The sequence below is a fragment of the Sceloporus occidentalis genome, unplaced genomic scaffold, assembly GCF_023333645.1.
Source record: "Sceloporus occidentalis isolate IW3139 unplaced genomic scaffold, rSceOcc1.0.p SCAF_1, whole genome shotgun sequence".
Taxonomy (NCBI): domain Eukaryota; kingdom Metazoa; phylum Chordata; class Lepidosauria; order Squamata; family Phrynosomatidae; genus Sceloporus; species Sceloporus occidentalis.
The window spans coordinates 151,765,177-151,782,669 of NW_028316981.1; the positions used below are offsets into that span (position 1 = coordinate 151,765,177).

A 17,493-nucleotide genomic window follows, 5' to 3' on the forward strand; every position below is an offset into this window, starting at 1 on the left:
TCACTCTTTCTGAAGGCGAGACAGTTTCACCTTCCAAGGTGTGTTTTTGGTGTATTTTTTGTGCTTTCCTCTGACCAAGTAGACACTTCTGAGAAGTACAGTTGGTTCAAGAAACCTGAAACGGCAAATCCACTTCTTGTGAAACCACCTTGACATGTTCAATATGCATAGCCATGTTAAACCATGCTAAGTGTTAAACCCAAAGGATTTGGTTATGGAATAAGCCTCTGAAATATGCAAGAAGCCATGTTAAGTAAAGCCATGTTCAATGCCCAAATGTGGTGTTGTGTGTTTTGGAATGGAGTGGGGTGGTTTGGCCAGAAAGGGAAGTACATTTCTTCCATCTGTCTAGGAATAATGCCAAAATGTCCTCCATTTTGATCATGTCTGAGAAACATGCATGTATATTAACATTTTTTTTAAAATCATCATTTTTGCGTGTCCTCCATGTTTAAAAAAATGTGTCCTACATTTGAAAATCTTGTGTTACATTTGTCCCGGTTTGGAGGTCCTGACTTATGGTAACCCTATGTGAGATAAATAGTCCAGCACTTTTAAGAGATTGTGGGTGTAAGATTTAAAGACTGGTAGTGGATGTATATACACATTTAAATATTTACATATGTACACACATTTAAGATGGGAAAGGTGTATATACACATCTAAATATTTACATATTTATAGATTAGAACCTATACATAGTTTAGAAGCTTTGTTGTTCTTGTATTTAGAAGCATATATTGTTTTTGAGAAGCAACTATTTAATTAAGATCAATTAATCATAATAATTGTGAGAAGTTGGGGGAAATTTCATTAACCAACAGGGATTGTAAAGAGTGACAACATATAGTTTCTGAATTGGAATTTTGAATTAGAAAATACTCTAATAATTTAATACACTCCCCCCCTTTTGATAGGTATAGTCAAGATTTACATGTAAAGGACTTAATATAATATAAGGTACTATTGCTACTAAAAAGAAAATGTTTGTTATTCACTAAACAAACAAAAGGAAAAAATCTTGAGAAAGATGACAGAGGGAAGTTAAAAATAAAGAGTGTTAAGTATGTCAGTGAATACAAGAAATCAATCAACAAGGTCAAAACAACAATTACAAGGGAGACCATCTTTAGAAGAACAAAGAATCCCAGACATGAATCAGACATTGACAGAGGAGATACAAAAAGTACCAATCGAGATTAGACAAGAGATAAATAGTCCAGCAATGGCTTTCTTGCAGAAGCAATTTGCCAGCATATCTAGTGGTCATGCTAGTCAGGGGATTCTTTGAGTTGCAGTCCATTCCCCACCCCATGCTCTGTTTTACATATTTTTCTTTGAAATGAAGTTTCTTTAAAGAGTGAAGCACCAATGAAGTTTCTTTAAATAGTGAAGCACCGTGGAAGGGAATGGTTATAGCTTGCCTCCTCTTGAAGTTGTCCTTGTGAAACAGTGTTGGGATCTGTGTCACATCGTGGCAATAGCATGGGAAGCGAGTCCCCAGTAACTGAGGACATTAAGAAAACAAGAATCACAGAATGGCATGGGCACATCTGTGGAGAGGAGCAATAATCATCACAAGGATTGCCCAACAGGTACGTCTGGGTCTTGGACAACAGCATTCCACACGGCACAACAGCAATTTATGTGTGTATGAGCTGGCCAAGGGAAGACCTGCACTCTCCCAATTAAAGAATAAGGATGTCTAAGCACTTGCAACAGAAGGACCTAATGGAAGACATTTGCATGGTGTGTTTGATGGAAAGAATGTGTAACAAAGGTGCATTTATAGTTTTTTGTGGGTTTTTTGGGCTATGTGGCCATGTTCTATAAGAGTTTATTCCTTATGTTTCGCCAGCATCTGTGGCTGGCATCTTCAGAGAATGCTAACCTGAAAGAGAGTGGGTATATATATAGTGTGTGACCCTGGGTGAGGAGGAGTGATTGCCATCGTGCATTTGTTGCATTATCAATTGTTTGCCTAGAGAACCCTAAATCTTTAAATAAAATACATCTTTAGTTACATTTTGGGATGCTCAGGCAGTTGTTTGCTACACATGCAGCGAATCTGAGAATACTATATATATATATATTCATGGCATATACAGACACAAGCTTTTCAATTACCTTACTAATGGTGCATCTACACAGTAGAAATAATGCAGTTTGACACCTCTTTAAGTGCTATGGCTCCATCATGTGGAATCCTAGGGTTTGTAGTTTTACAAGATCTTTTGCCTTCTTGGCCAGAGTGCTCATGTCTCACACAACTACAAATTCCAGTATTCTGCATTATTTCTACAGTGTATATGCACCCAAAGTGACAGTTCTATGCCATACCATGTCCTGTCATGGTGGCCAGAGTGTCTGTAGAAGTATATTGACATTTTCATGCATTGTTTGCAGGGCACTGAGTGGCCTGCAATTTCACAGAGGCATATAGAATCATAGAACTGGGAGAGAGTTCAAGGGCCATTCAGCCCAACCTCCAGCCATGCAGGACTATACAATCAAAGCACCCCTGACAGATTGCCATCCAGCCTGCGATCAGGAACAGTGTTGCCAATTTCCAGAGACTTCCCCGGAATCTGGGGAATTTAATTAATTTATTTCCACGGATTTTGACTGAATAATAATAATAAATATAGGGGAATTCCAGCGATTTTGGATTTTGGTAAAACATTCTGGGGAATAGCTTCAAGGCTTGTTGGCAACATTGATCAGGAAGTTCTTTCTGTCTTTAGGTGGAATCTCACTGTAGCCCAAATAGAAATCAAGTGCAGTCATTTAGGACACAGCCAGGTTAAGAGCCCTGAAAGTCTTGGTTTTCATTTTTAAATTATAACTTTCTAGTCTTCAGGGTTGTGAAGACAGGCTTGAAAGAAGCAATTAACCTTCAAAGCCAGAGGGATATCTATAGTGATCAAGGATGAAGTGAAAGATCCCTTAGCATAATGTGCAAATGAATCTGCACACTTTAGGCAGGTTGCAGAAATTAATTTTTTTCTTGACAGAGATGTTTACTTTACTGAATGATATCCCCCACCCACCCACCCTCTAATGCAGAATACATGAAGCCTAAATATTGTACTGGGGTACAACATACACATACACTGGCCACTTCACATGGAGTCAGCCCTCCATATCCACAGATTTTTGATCCACAGATTCAAGCACCCACAGTTTGAAAATATTTTAAAAAATATAAATTCCAAAAAGCAAAGCTTCATTTTGCTATTTTATGTAAGGAATACCATTTTACTTTCCCACTGTATTTAATGGGACCTGAGCATCCACAGATTTTGGTACCAGGGGGTAGGGGGGTGGGGGTGGTTTCCTGGAACCAAACCACAGTGGATTCTGTGGGCCCACTGTATATATAAACCATCTCAGATGTACATCTAAAAACTTTGCATGACAAACACATTCTTTTACAGCTGCAAAGTACCTGTGATTAGCAGCAACATCCTGTTGCAGATCCATTCTCTAATCATGTCTCTGCAACAGGTGTGACATAGCTCCATGTCTTTCATAATCTTTCATCAATAATATGAATAAAATCATACACATATACAGTTCCTGTGACTTACAAAACAACCACATGTGTTTGTATAAGGATAATTTCCTACAGAGCCAAGAGGCAGCCAACTTGAGGGACAAAGCAACTGGTTATTTAGAAAGACACCCCCCCAGTGTACGATGAAGTTGGAGTGGCTATGTAATAAAGTAGAAATATATAACAGACAGATTTAAAAAAAAAAAAAAAGACTGACTGACTGACAGACATACAGTCAGAAAGAAAACTGAAAATACAACTTGATTTTCTAAAAAATACTGTAGTTTGAAACAAGTGCTGAAATTCTGATAAAAGCTCAATGGGTAATTATAAAAGCTGTGTCACCCAGAAATTTTATTTTTCTTCAAGGCAATGGGTCACTGTGCTGGATGCATCTTAGCTCAATCTCTCTCTCTCTCTTTCTGAATCCCCAAAACATAAGGTTAGCTCTGTCACGTAGACATACCAGTTTGCAACATTAACCGATCAGAAACCTCATTCTCATGGAAACATGGTAACAACCCCACCTTTTACAAAGAGCCACAGATGGGAATTGAGGGCCCTATTCCTACTTGCAGATAAATTGGTGTGTGATATGAATTGATAGACTGGTTCGACAGCGGAGCATGGTTCCCACTACATTTGCATTTTTTCCTTCTAAAATAATCCCCTTGTGGTTCATATTCATACATGAATTGATTCAAAATGGACCTGCTCCAGCTGGCCGAAGGGCAAATTTAAATCGATTCTGATCCACATCTGGTTCACATTTGTGCAGAATCGATTTATCAAAAAAGACGCGTAAAACATCAGTATCAAAAAGATGCAGATTAAATGGGTCTAGCACATGGCCCCCTCTTGGAATTGATTCGGTTTAAGTGGGAACCAGAGTTGTTTGAACTGGTTCAAATAGATTTGCAATCCAGTTTAAAAGGTAGTGGGAATCAGGCCGAGTATAGCAGGGTGCAGAGGCATTTAAGAAAAAGGGAACATAGTCTTATCTATAGTGAAAAGAACATACTAGAAACCCAAAGGAATTTGAGACACTTCCCATCAGCTCCTGGGCCGAAGGACAATAGCTATTTTCCTGGCCCAGAATTACTTAACTCTGCGAGAATTCAAACGCTTTGGTTAATAACAGCAAAATCATCAACTTTGCCACAAAGAACTCTTTCAGCAGCTCCACACTCCCTGGGCTGGTGTCAGTGCAGGGGGGAAAAGGGCACTGTAGGACGTGTCATAGATGGGACCTTACTGGGCTGACCAGTCTCCCTCCCATACTCCCACTGGGGGGTTCCTTTTGCACCCAGCCAGCAAAGCTGAAAGGGGGGGGGGTGGCATTGCACGCAGTAGGTCTCAGAATCAAGTGACTGGCTTATCTGTACTGACTACATCTATCCTAAAGGGAAGTATGACTCTTGTAGGCCTATTGAAAAGCCTTTTAATTAGAATAACCATCACCCACACATACCCATTCAATGACCCCATCTTGGAAGAAACTGGAACTTTCCCCAGCCAGATATCCAAATAGGATTGGATGGGCTGCTCCAAACTAACAGGGAGTGAGGGGAAGCAAGATTACAGGAGGTTAAAGACTCAGGCCTCTTTTCTTTGGTAAAAAAAATAGTACACCAGCATGGTGTAATAGTTTGAGTTTTGGACAGCGACTCTAGAGATCAGGGTTCAATTCCTCACTTGGACATAGAAACCCATTGGATGACCTTGGGAGAGTCACACACTCTCAGCCCCAGAAAAATCCTGTGATTGGTTCATCTTCTCCATAAGTTGGAAATGACTTGACAGCACATAACAACACATGGCCTAACACAAAGGAAGGGATATATGCATTTCTGTTCCTTCTTTAAACTGCCATGTTGAATGCACAACTGAAGCTATGCGAGCTAAGTCACAGCCAGTTGTACAACCCTATAGACAAGACATTTTGTGACTGAGAGCCTAAGAATATAGGCTGCAACCACTGCCCACTCCAATCACTGCTGAAAAACAAAAACTATCAGAACAACCACAACTATTCTAAAGTTGAAATAATGGTTTTTATTTTTTAAAAACAAATGCAAGCAGCACTTTGAAGAGGCCTTGACATTATTCCCATTATCAGAGGTTAAAGGCTGATAAAGTATGAGAAAACATGTAGCAGGGACAAGACAAAAAGGTTTAGTTGTTTCTTAAGGTCAATTTAAAAGAGAAGAGACACAATAGAGGGTATTACATAAGAACTATGTTTCTCTAACTTCTAGAGTGCCTAAGATAAACATGAACCAGACGCTTCTCATCCCTATCTAGCACTCTGTGCCTAGTTTTCACCCTGCTAATCTCTGCCCCAGGGGTGGGCAAAGTTTACCTTGGGATTAAAAGCACTCCTTCCCCATGCTGTTTTTGTGGCCCTTGACTCCTCCAGTCTCCCTGAACTAGTGCTTTTTGGCCAAAAAAAAGAGGGGAGGGGGAAGAGGAGGTGAAATGCCTCTCCTGGAAGCAGCAACTTGCCTTTTTGAACAAATTGCATCCACTGCCCCTCTCCAAATGCACGTTAACAGAGGGAAAATCCATTTGACAAAACCAGAAGAAGAGTATTGGCCATTGTTATGTTCTTTTGGAAAAGTCCAACGAGTCTCCAAAAGATCCCAGAAGGAGCAGAATATTTGCCCAGGACCTGCTACCACTGCCCTGCCCTGCCCTGCCTCAACTCACAGTCAGCCTGTGGCTTGGGAAAAGAGGAGGCCTAGTCTTCCAGGTGTCCCAGTTCTTTCTATTTTAAAGTGTTACCCCTTTTCTCTCTTTCTATAGACTATAATTCTACATACATGCATCAGAGGGTTGGCCACACGAAACTCAATGGGACTTGTTTCTCAGGAGGCATGCCTGCATGGACTGTAGTGTCAACTCAGTATAGTTTGACATTTGTGATAACAGGGACAATTGGTTATTTCTTTTGAGTGGGTTGAGAAGCAGATTTAACAGTGACTAAGAGCCAGTGTGGCATAATGGTTTGAGCACTGGACTACAGCTTTGGAGACCAGGGTTTGAATCCCCACCCAGCCATGGAAACCCACTGGGTGACCTTGGGCAAGTCACACTCTCAGCCTCAGAGGAAGACAAACACAAACCTCCTCTGAACAAAGATTGCCAATAAAACCCTGTGATATGGTTGTCTTAGGGTCACCATAAGTTTGAAACAGCTTGAAGGCACACAGCAACAACAACCATATAATCTAAAACCAAACCACATGGTTGCACTTGAAGACCCGACCCAACCATTAGGAAAGACTGAAATCCACAAAAAGAAGAAGAAATGGGCAGGATAGAAGATGGTCAACAGATGGTCAAAAACTCAAATATAGTGGTCCATCCACATTCGCTGAGGTTAGGGGTAAAGGACCCCATGAATGAGGAAACCCTGCAAATAATAAAACACAGTTCTTTTTTATTTGAGATAACACCTCTCTAGGAATCTCCAGGTCTTCAGTGCAACTCTGTGGTCAACATCGACCAGAAGTTGGTCATAGAATCATGCTGGAGGACCTATAAATGCCTAGAGAAGTGTTTTCTCTGGGAACTTCTAGGTTCTCCAGCACAACTCTATAGTCAACTTCTGGCAGGTTGCAGTGGAGGACCTAGAGATTCCTAGAGAGAACATATTTATCAAAACCATAAATAATAAAATCCACGAAAGTCAAAGCCACAAATGTGGAGGGTGAGTTGTATATTGTTTCATAAAGCCTTGTGTAAGGTAAGACTCCTGATCAAGAGCCCTTATATTATATGATGATTCATTAGAAAATGGATCTGATAGGAGGGGAAAAGGACAAGTAGTATTCTGCTGTATACCATCCCTGACCACAGATGTGATTAAAACCAAAAGGAATTATGACACCATCTAAGTAGCTCAATGCCATGAAGCAAGGCCATGGGCAAGTACTGAACAACCTACAAATTTCACGGAGTCACAGAAAGAGAGAAAGTACACTGAAGAGCAGAGAATGTTCGACACACCTGGAAAGAAAACTATTTTTTGCACACTACCAGGAATACAACAAACACAGCAAAATCTGAAAGGCCAAAGCAAACCAAGATCTCTGTTCACTATGATGTGGGTAAATAATCTTCCTGGCCCAGAGTGATATTATTAGTCACCTCCTGAGTATAAGCAAAATGCACTCTTGGAATCATCCTAATTAATATTTGTACTTGATCTTTAAGCCCACATCGCTCAGCTTCCTGTCTCCATTTAGGGCACTTTGCTATGTCCCAGAGGAGCCAGTAAACCTTCCTGCAATTCTTCTCTTTGTTCTCTATACACCCCCATAGTTATTCCGAGTCCAAATGTCTGCTGCCAACCTTCACCCACCCTGCCTTCAGATGGTACATTGTGACTCAGCAGCAGGAAACTGGAATGAAGTCAACTTTCTATCTACAAAAGGTGAAACATCCTTGTCCCAGAAGGAGGCAATCCCTTCTTTCCACTCCTTCCTCCAATGCCCTCTCTTTCCCAAACAATTCACACAGCACACAGAATCCCTTACATGCAATAAACAGGATTGTAGAATCTCTGCTGGGAGCCTGGGACAGATCTAGGTACTGAAAGTGGCTCCTCTTGCTCCAGCACCTTCCAAAATATTACAAGCAAACAAACAGGACTACATCAGAAACCTATAGGATATATAAATAAAAAGCCACAAAAGTATTCCCCAAATGCCAAAAAGAGAAACTAGGTGTCAAGGAGTTGGTGATTGTTTAACATGTTTCATTCAAAAAGGCCTAATCTAAAAAGAAGACTACAAAGAGTACATACACAATTTATACAAACATAATTTTAGGAATTATCACTCACCATGGCACAACATTTCCCTGCTGGTAGGGCTGTGTGTTCTTGGGAGGCAAGGGGCTATGGCAGCAGTGCTGCTGGTAGGGTTTCTCATGTCAGAGAGGCTTTTGCTGAGGAACCAGGAAAAAATGTGCCAAAGAGCTACTGGGTGGCAGCAATAGTGGGGGGGATCTGGTGGAGGAGCTCTCAGAGACAACAGTAGGGGCATCATAGATACCACTTATTAATATTGTGCAGAAGGAGGCATGGTAAACCTCTTTTACCAAGTTTGTCTTTTACCAAGACAACCCTATGGTGAGACAATCCAAAATGAGACAAGAGATAGTGCCAGAAGATTAAACCCCAAGGTTTCACTGAACGGATAGCACTCAACAAGGGACTGGGAAAGAACAGAGGACAGCTGCTTGTAGCACTATGGCAAATGAGGCAACTGGACTCAAGCCAAAAGGACATCCAGATGTTCATGTGCTCAGAAGTGAAAGGAAAGTCTGAAACTGCACAACATACATTATAGGAGCGTGGATTGTGAATGAAGGGAAGCTAGATATTGTAAAACAAGAAGTGGAACATATATATTTTTCAATACTTAGGGTAGGCAAGCTAAAGTGGACAGGAATCAGACATTTGGAGTCAGATAATTACACTGTCTTTTACTCAGAAAATGAAAAAGTAAGAAGAAACGGGGGTGGCATCAATACTGAGGAGAGATGTAGCAAAAGCAGTCAAAGGATACAGTGCAAAGTCTGACTGAATCATATCAATAAGACTTCAGCAAAAACCCATCACTATAACTATAATGCAAGTTTATGTTCCAACTATAAAGGCAGAAGAAGAAGAAACAGAAAGATTCTATGCTGGAGTCCAGGAGGTAATTGATCACACACTTGTTGTTCATCCTAGGCGATTGGAATGCAAAAGTGGGAAACAGAGCATAATCAAAGATTGTAGGAAAATTTGGCCTATGATCAAGAAATGAAGCAGGAGAGGGACTGAATACATTTTGTAAGGCCAGTAGTTTGTTCATCACAAACATATTCTTCAGAAGTTACTTTACACACAGACATCACCTGATGACCAATATAGAAAAAAAAAAGAAACTACTTAATCAGAAGCAGAAGATGGAGAAGCTACATTCTGTCTGCAAAAACAGGACCAGGAGCAGATTGTGGCACAGACCATGAACTGTTCAGATAAAAAAATTAGAGTAAAGCTAAAGACGAACACTAAAGCAAGTATTATGCCGAAACACAACCTGAAGAATATCTCCACAGCAAAGTGAAATATAGATTTGCACTAGGCATAATTGACCAGGAGCCAAAAGACTGAAGCCAGGGACATTGTAATAGATGAATGCAAAAAGTCACTATCTGCAGCCAAAAAGAAAGTGAGCTTCAATGGATGACAGATGAAATTCTTCAAGTAGTTTAGGGCAGAAAAGAAGTAACAGGTGACAGAAATAGAGCCAGAATCCTGAATGCAACTGTTCAGTGACTTGTGTGCAGGGACAAGGAGAACTACTATAATAATCAATGCAGAGAAATAGAGGATGACAACAAAAAAGGAAGAGTAAGAGACACAAGACTGAAGAAACAAAGGGAAATTTAAACTAAGAGTGAGGATGCTATACCACCCCCAGGGAACACAGTACATGACCAAGTACAATTTAAAAGACGATGGAAACAGTACATTGAAGAACTATACAAAAGATGAAAGGATGACAGATTCATTAAAGGAAGAACCATTTGAAGATGAAGTGAAAATTTTAGACAGTGAAGTGAAAGCTGTACTCAGAGCACTTGGGAAAATCAGAATCTAGACTAATAGATTTACAGAGTTGGTAGGGGCCCTATGGGGCATCAGGTCCAACCCCCTGCTCAGTCCAGGTTCTCCACCTAGACAGCATCCCCAACAGGTAGCTCTCCATCCTCTTTTTGAAGCTGCCCAGGGAAGGAGACTCTACCGCCTCCCTAGGAAATTGGTTCCATTGCTAAAGTGCTTTCACTGTCAATATGTTCCTTCTAATGTTCAATCAAAATCTATCCTCCTGTAACCTAAAACCATTAAACCTGACCTTGCCATCTGAGGCTGCAGAGAACAAGCCAGCACCCCCCTCTTTGTGGCAGCCCTTGAGGCATTTAAAGAGTGTGATCACGTTATCCCCCAGTCTTCTCTTCACTAAGATGAACATGTTCTGTGTTTGGTTCTCTACAGTGGACCCTTCCTTTATGCTGGGGATCCGTTTTGGACCCCCTCCCCCCACATAATGGGAAAAGCATGTATGCTTGCATCCCATTGAAAATAATGGGCCATGAGCCCGTGGCGTGGTGCGGTGTGGGCAACGCAAGCCTGCGTGCCATTGGTTTTTCCTCCACACAGCTTCGACATAGGCTGGAAGGCACACATGGCACACCTGCATATGGTGCAGGTGCACTGTATATCCTTGTTGCCTTTCTCTGAACTTGCCCCAACTTGTCTATATCCTCCCAAAAATTAGGCACCCAGAACATAAGGCCTGACCAGCACAGAATTTAGGATGACTATTATTTCCCTCAACTTGGAAACCATGCTTCTGTTAATGCAGAGTAAGATAGCATTCTCCTTCTTTGCTGCAGCATTACACTGCTGGCTCGTGTGCAATTTATAATCAACAATAATTCCCATTTATAGGTAGTACTGCTGAGCCAAGTATCCACCATTCTGTACCTGTACATTTGCTTTGTTGGACTAAATATAGAATTTTGCATCATGTTGGGGAAAAAAATTCAAAATTTCGGGAGTTTGGGAGCCATATGCAGCCCATAATCTGCATTTCTCCACAGATGCTTTACAGTGACTAAAATGGTGAAGGTTCTGGAAACCATGCCCTATGAGGAACAACTTAGGGAGCTGGGGATATTTAGCCTGGAGAAGAGAAGGTGATATGATAGCCTTGTTTAAATACTTGCAGGGATGTCATATTGAGGAGGGAGCAAGCTTGTTTTCTGCTGCTCCAGAGAACAGGACTCGGAACAATGGATGCAAGCTCCAGGAAAAGAGATTCACCTCGGAATGTAGTGCAGTCTCCTTCCTTTAGAGGTCTTTAAACAGAGGCTGGATGGCCATCTGTCGGGGATGCTTTGATTGAGAGTTCCTGCATGGCAGAGAGTTGGACTGGATGGCCTTTGTGGTTTCTTCCAACTCTGCGATTCTATGATTCTATGTCAGGAATGCAGCTCAGCACAACTTAACCCCTTCTCCTATTTCACAAGGTATATCAATTTATATTTTGGTCACACTGGACACCACTATGCCTTTATAGAAAGACATTGTCTAATTAAATGTTGGTGATATAATGTAGGTCATGTCCCTTGTGGCATATGATGGGGACATGTTCAGCAGATACCCTTTTCTGGTTGTGTTGTTTTAATTCCAGGGAGACAGCAATTTTTTTGCAAAACCATAATGGCTGCCTTTAGTTACTCAGAGAAAACAGATATGCAGGTTTGTGCTACCAAGCAAACTGCAAGGATACTTATCCTCTGATCATATTCACAGGAACAGAGATTTAGAAAACACAGTTTGATGAAATCATAAAATGTGGGAAGGAACCTTTCATTCTTTCACTTCTGTATATATGCACAAGCATGTAGATGTACACTCCAAATTTGTAAAATTCTCTATGATCATGGTGATGGGGAGAATTTGTGCAAACCCACAATTTTCCAAAGGCATTTAAGGCTACACCCAGTCTTAGTGCTCGACTCCAAAAGACTGCGAGTTGAATCCCTTGTTCAGCTGTAGAAACTGTTCAAGCAATTGCAGATAAATCACACTCTTTCAGTCTTAATCGAAGGTTATGGCAAACCCTCTGAACTAATTCTGCCATGAAAACCCTTTGACAAGGTTACTATAAGTTGAAGTTGACTTGAAGGTGCATAACAATAACAAAGTGAAGAGGCATGACAGAACATATCACCTCCTTTAGCAAACATTTCCCTATAGGCTATAGGAAGAGTCACAGAATCAGAGTTTGGATGGGCATCTTGGGCCATTGGGTGCAATCTCCTGTTCAATGCAAGATTTCCAGCTAAAGCATCCCCAGCAGGTAGTTGTCCAGCTTTTCTTAGCAGATGTCCAGAGGAGGAGACCCTGCCATCTCTCTAGGCAAACTAGTTCCATTGTTGAACTGCTCTCAATGTCAAGAAGTTCCTTCGAATGTTCAGTCAAAATCTACTCTCCTGTAAGTTCAAACCATTGAGTCTGGTCCTACCCTCATGGGCAGCAGAGAATAGGTCTGCCTCCTCTTCTCTATGACAGGCACTGTTCATGGCATTTTTGCCTTTTCTTTCCTGTAACTGTGTTGAGAATGGTGCAGCCCAAGGTGACATGGAGCCGTGGGGAGTGGGGGCTGCAGTGTGGCCCTTGGGGGGGAATCCTCCCAAGTTGTCTGAAAAGTTCAGTTTTGCAGCCAAAATGAGTTTGAAAGATTCTAAATTATTTCAATATGCTGGTTAAAGGAGTTTTTCCACTCCAAAACAGCCCAAAAGGCCACTGAGAGTAACATGTCACTTCTGATCACTAAAACCCTCTGGAACTGCAGAGGAGTCCAAAATCAGTTGGAGTGCCCCCCCCCCCCCTCCAGCTCCAAAGTGTGCCTACTCCTGCCCTGCAGCACACTTCAAGAGAAACTGACTACATATATTTGGAAGCTTGAGATCTCAACGGACTTTCTTTCAGCAGATTTCCTAAGTTTTGCACATCGTCCTAGCCGTGAGAAGCCAGATAAATTAACCTTACTAGCCCACCCCAGTGCATACAGTCTATTACTGTATGTAAAGATCTTGGGGTCAGGAGCAGTAATCCAGCACTGACATTTGCACAGCTCCTACTTCTCCCTTCACAAGCAAATGCTGGGACAGAATCTTCCTCAAACTAGACTGGGATGAACATGCAAGAAGAGGAATGCATCCCTTGTAAAGCAGTGCAAAGGAAGATCCTCTGCCAAAGAATGATCAACCCATCTACCCACCTTTTGGCTCTTGGTGGGAGGTGTGTGCTCTGTGTTCCAGGTTCACCCTCTCTCCCTGGAACTGTATGCTCTGCTTCAAATAGTGTGCCATGCTCTGCACCAAGGGTTTGAGAGCGCCTGCTGTAGAGTCAGGTTTGATTCACTTCAAACATGTTTAGCTAGCTGCTTCACAGGCATGTTAGCATGTTGTACTTTCCCCTCTGTCCTCTGTGTATAGCAGACCCTGATCAACTGGATATTGTGGGTGATGGATTTGCTTACCTTAGTGTCTTTGTGCAAGCAAAAATCATAAAGCCAAAATAGGAAAGGGATGAGGGGGAATTAAAGGAAAAATAATCACCATGATAGGATGGGACACACCTAACAGCTAAGCAATGTGAGTGACTACTATCAGACATATTTTCCATTTAGGAAACGAGCAGCATTTAACTAAAATGTAACACTCTGAAAGTTGTGTTTAGCCTGGGTTTGAGGGTCAACTATGGCGTGGTACAAATCGCCAACAAGTGGCATACCGGCACTGGCATTAGGGTTAGGGAGCGCACACCATGTACATGCTCCCTAACCCTAATACATCATGGTGACGTAACAATGGCAGTGCCCTGTATACATGGATGCCACCATTGTTACGTAAGCACTGCATGGCATCGCATGGCACTTACGCAACCAGTGCACCAGCTGCCACTGCGGCATAAAAATAACCTGCTTTTTGCGGGTTCTTTTTCCGCCAGCACGAAGCCGCACGGTTTGGCAGCTGCGGCTTCCCACCAGCGGAAAAAATGCTGCCACCAGCCTAGACCTTCAAGAAGGTATGTACCGGGCCTACATTTATCATCATGTGTCAGCAGTTCACTGGTCCAGTGGTTATAATGGCCCCATCCTGATTCTTGGAGATGGGAACTAATAATTTTTATTTTTTTTTGTATTAAGTACCACCAGCTGTAATGTCTATGGTGAAGCCCTACCCTTTCCTGTAGAGCTAAAGAATCAGTCAGAGGTACTTAGAATCATAGAGTTGGAAAAGACCCCAAGGGCCATCCAGTCCAATCCCCTGCCATGCAGAAACTCTCAATCGAAGCATACCCAACAGATGGCCATCCAGCCTCTGTTTAAAGGCCTCTAAAGAAGGAGAATTCACCGCTCTCCGAGGGAGGAGTATGTTCCACTGTCGGACAGCCCTTACTGTCAGGAAGTTCCTCCTAATGTTGAGGTGGAATCTCTATTCTCTACTTCAACACAGGACACTTTGTCTCCATGGAATATAATTAAATTGCATTTTTTTCCTCCACAGGCAGGTATTGATTTATTAAATTTCTATAGTTGCCATTAAAATATTCAAGACCATTCATGATCAAAGCTTCCCAACACAAGGTTCCTTAAAATTTAAGATATAAAATTAAGAATTCTCAGTTCTATGGTCAACACGGCTATGTTTTTTCACTAATGGTGGGGGGATCCAAATGGTGTGCTGGTTCTTAATACATTGCAGGTTTTAATGGGTTTCTAACTGTTCTGAGTTAGTGCTTTAAAAAAGACTGTTGTTTAATTTTTTTAAAAGTCTATTCCAGATTATTTTAGCTATTTTGTTTCAACCCACAGCGTAAACTGCTTTGGGGCCCATATGGGAGAAAAGTGGGATATAAATAAAATAAAATAAAATAAGACCAGTTGCTACAATATAGTTAAGAGTAACAAATCAAAACCAAATTCAGAAATGATCTTTTAAATGAAACAGTTATTCTTCATAAAAAGACAGCCTGCATTATTCAGCATTTCCTGGAAAGCACAGCAAATTTATCAAGAGCAAAAGCATTAAATCCTTCCTTCCATCTCTAGTGGATACAAGAGATTTCAAACTAAGTGCTATGAACCGCAGCAGGTTCAGTCTGAAGGGGTGCACTATGCACTATGCAGTGCCTTCCCAATGGGAACGGTGCGGATTCATTCCCTAGACTCAGTCCATTGCTAACACAACCATCTTATTTGTGTGCTAGCTCCACTGCCACTATTCCCTTGCTCTTGCCACTGTTTTGACCAGGGGTAGGCAACCTGCGGCCCGCGGGCCGGATGTGGCCCAGCAAGGCCTTGGGACCGGCCCCAGCCCGGTCCTGCTGCCGATTGCCGCCGGAGCCTTTGGCCTCTCGTGTGAGGGCATGAGGCGTGTGGCCTATCAGGAGGAGGCGGGCAAGGGGGGCAAGCGGCAGGCAAGGGGGGCAATTGTCTATAGAAGCCTCCGAAACATGCATTTATATTAACATTTTTTACAAAATCAGCAAATTTTTTTGTGTGGACTCCATTTTTTAAAAAAAACGTGTCCTCCATTTGAAAATTTTGTCCTACATTTGTCCCGGTTTATTTATCTAATTATTTTTTTAAAAAAATTATTTAATTATTTATTTTTTGGCTTCGGCCCCCCAGTTGTCTGAGGGACAGCAACCCGGCCCCCGGCTCAAGAAGGTTGCCTACCCCTGGTTTTGACATACAGTCAATCCTACATATCCACAGATTTTATTATCTGTGGATTCAAGCATCCATGGCTTGAAAATATCTTAAAAACATATACATTCCAAAATGCAAACCTTACTTTTGCCAGTTTATATAAGGGACACCATTTTACTGTGCCATTGTATTTAATGGGCCTTGAGCATCCACGGATTTTGGTATCCTCAGGGGATCCTGGAACCAAACTCCAGTGGGTACCAAGGGTCAACTGTACAATAAAGGCTGCTAACCTGGAAGACTTAAGTCAGCAAAGACCTTCTCAGTGATGTGAACCTTGAATGAACAGGGTAGGCAGAAAATAAACAGGTTGCAACTCTTGCCTATGTCCCAGCAACATGATAAAACTGAACAAAATGACAGATTCTGATAACTAGGTTTGCCTCACAGGCAGAATTCAGAGCTGTGTTAGTCTGGAATATACGAGTTTGCAGAGGGATCTTGTGGTACCTTTGAGACTGACTATGCAACAGAAGTTGCAGCAGAAGCGTTCCTAGACACACCTGAGGAAGGAGACCAAGTCTACTAAAGCTTATGCTGCAACTTCTCTTACACAGTCCACTCTCAAAAGTGATGCCAAACCCCTTTGCGTACTCATAGACAGAGTTGCTCTTGGTAAAGACCTAGCAGGCCAGCAATGCTGGGGCCATTTTATTACCTGAGCATGGATCGGGTAGCAGTCCCCACACCTGGGAGGGAGGACCCCGTGGCTAGCACTTGCTATTACTATTATTCCTATTAAGCTTTATTTATATAGCACTGTACATTTACACAGCGCTGTAGGTGGTTTGTTCCTATAAGGGACTAGAACTGGAACTCTATCTAGGGACCCCTCCTCTCTCGCCCTGGAAAACCTGCAGCGAAGGGGAAAGCAGCTGCCCTATGCATTGCTCAGACCCACTCCTCCTTGCCATTTAGCCATGAAACCCACGGAGTGCATTTGGTCCAGTCACACTCTCTCAGCCTCAGGGGAGGAAGGCAAGGGCAAACCTCTTCTGAACAAATCTTGCCAAGAAAACCCCGGGAGAGGTTTGCTTTAGGGTCTCCGTGAGCCAGGAAGGACTGGAAGGCACCCAACCCCGACCCAGGTGGAGAGAGTCCAGGGCAGGGAAGCCTGCAGGGGCCAGGCCTGCTTGGGTGCCAAACAGCCAGGGGCTGCTGCTGCGTGGCTTGAGCCTGGCATGGCGACTCCGGGTGCCCCCCCTCTCTCTCTCTCTCCCTCCCTCTGGGCCTGCCACCCACCTGGGTCATGAGCCTGTCTGCGCCGGTGTCCTCCTCGTCCTTGAAGACGATGTCCGGGTTGTAGTTGGGCACCAGGGCCCCGAAGCGCTCCGAGAGGCGCCCCACTTTGCCCTCGGCCCTCCCGCTGGCGCCCAGGGTCTGCTCCGCCACGTTGGGCACCGACTGCTTGTACTGCAGCGGAGCCAGGCTCCGGCGGGACGAGGAGGAGGAGGAGGAGCCCTTCCCCAGCGCAGGGCCACGGCCGGGACCACAGCCCTCCGAGCCAGGCAGCCCCAGCCCCAGCAGCCCCAGCAGCAGCAGCCCCGGCAGGAGCAGCAGGCACAGCCCACCCGGCCGGGCAGCCAT

At 43.0% G+C, this 17,493-nt stretch overlaps 1 protein-coding gene across 1 annotated transcript in view; it reads right to left on the reverse strand.

Annotated features, from left to right (window-relative positions):
* Positions 1-17,493, reverse strand: part of LOC149322430 (desert hedgehog protein-like) — a 30,389-nt gene extending 12,896 nt beyond the window's left edge. Inside the window, exon 1 of the mRNA XM_089527230.1 lies at positions 17,149-17,493. Within this exon, the coding sequence (XP_089383356.1) occupies positions 17,149-17,493 (345 nt within the window). The remainder of the gene's footprint in view (positions 1-17,148) is intronic.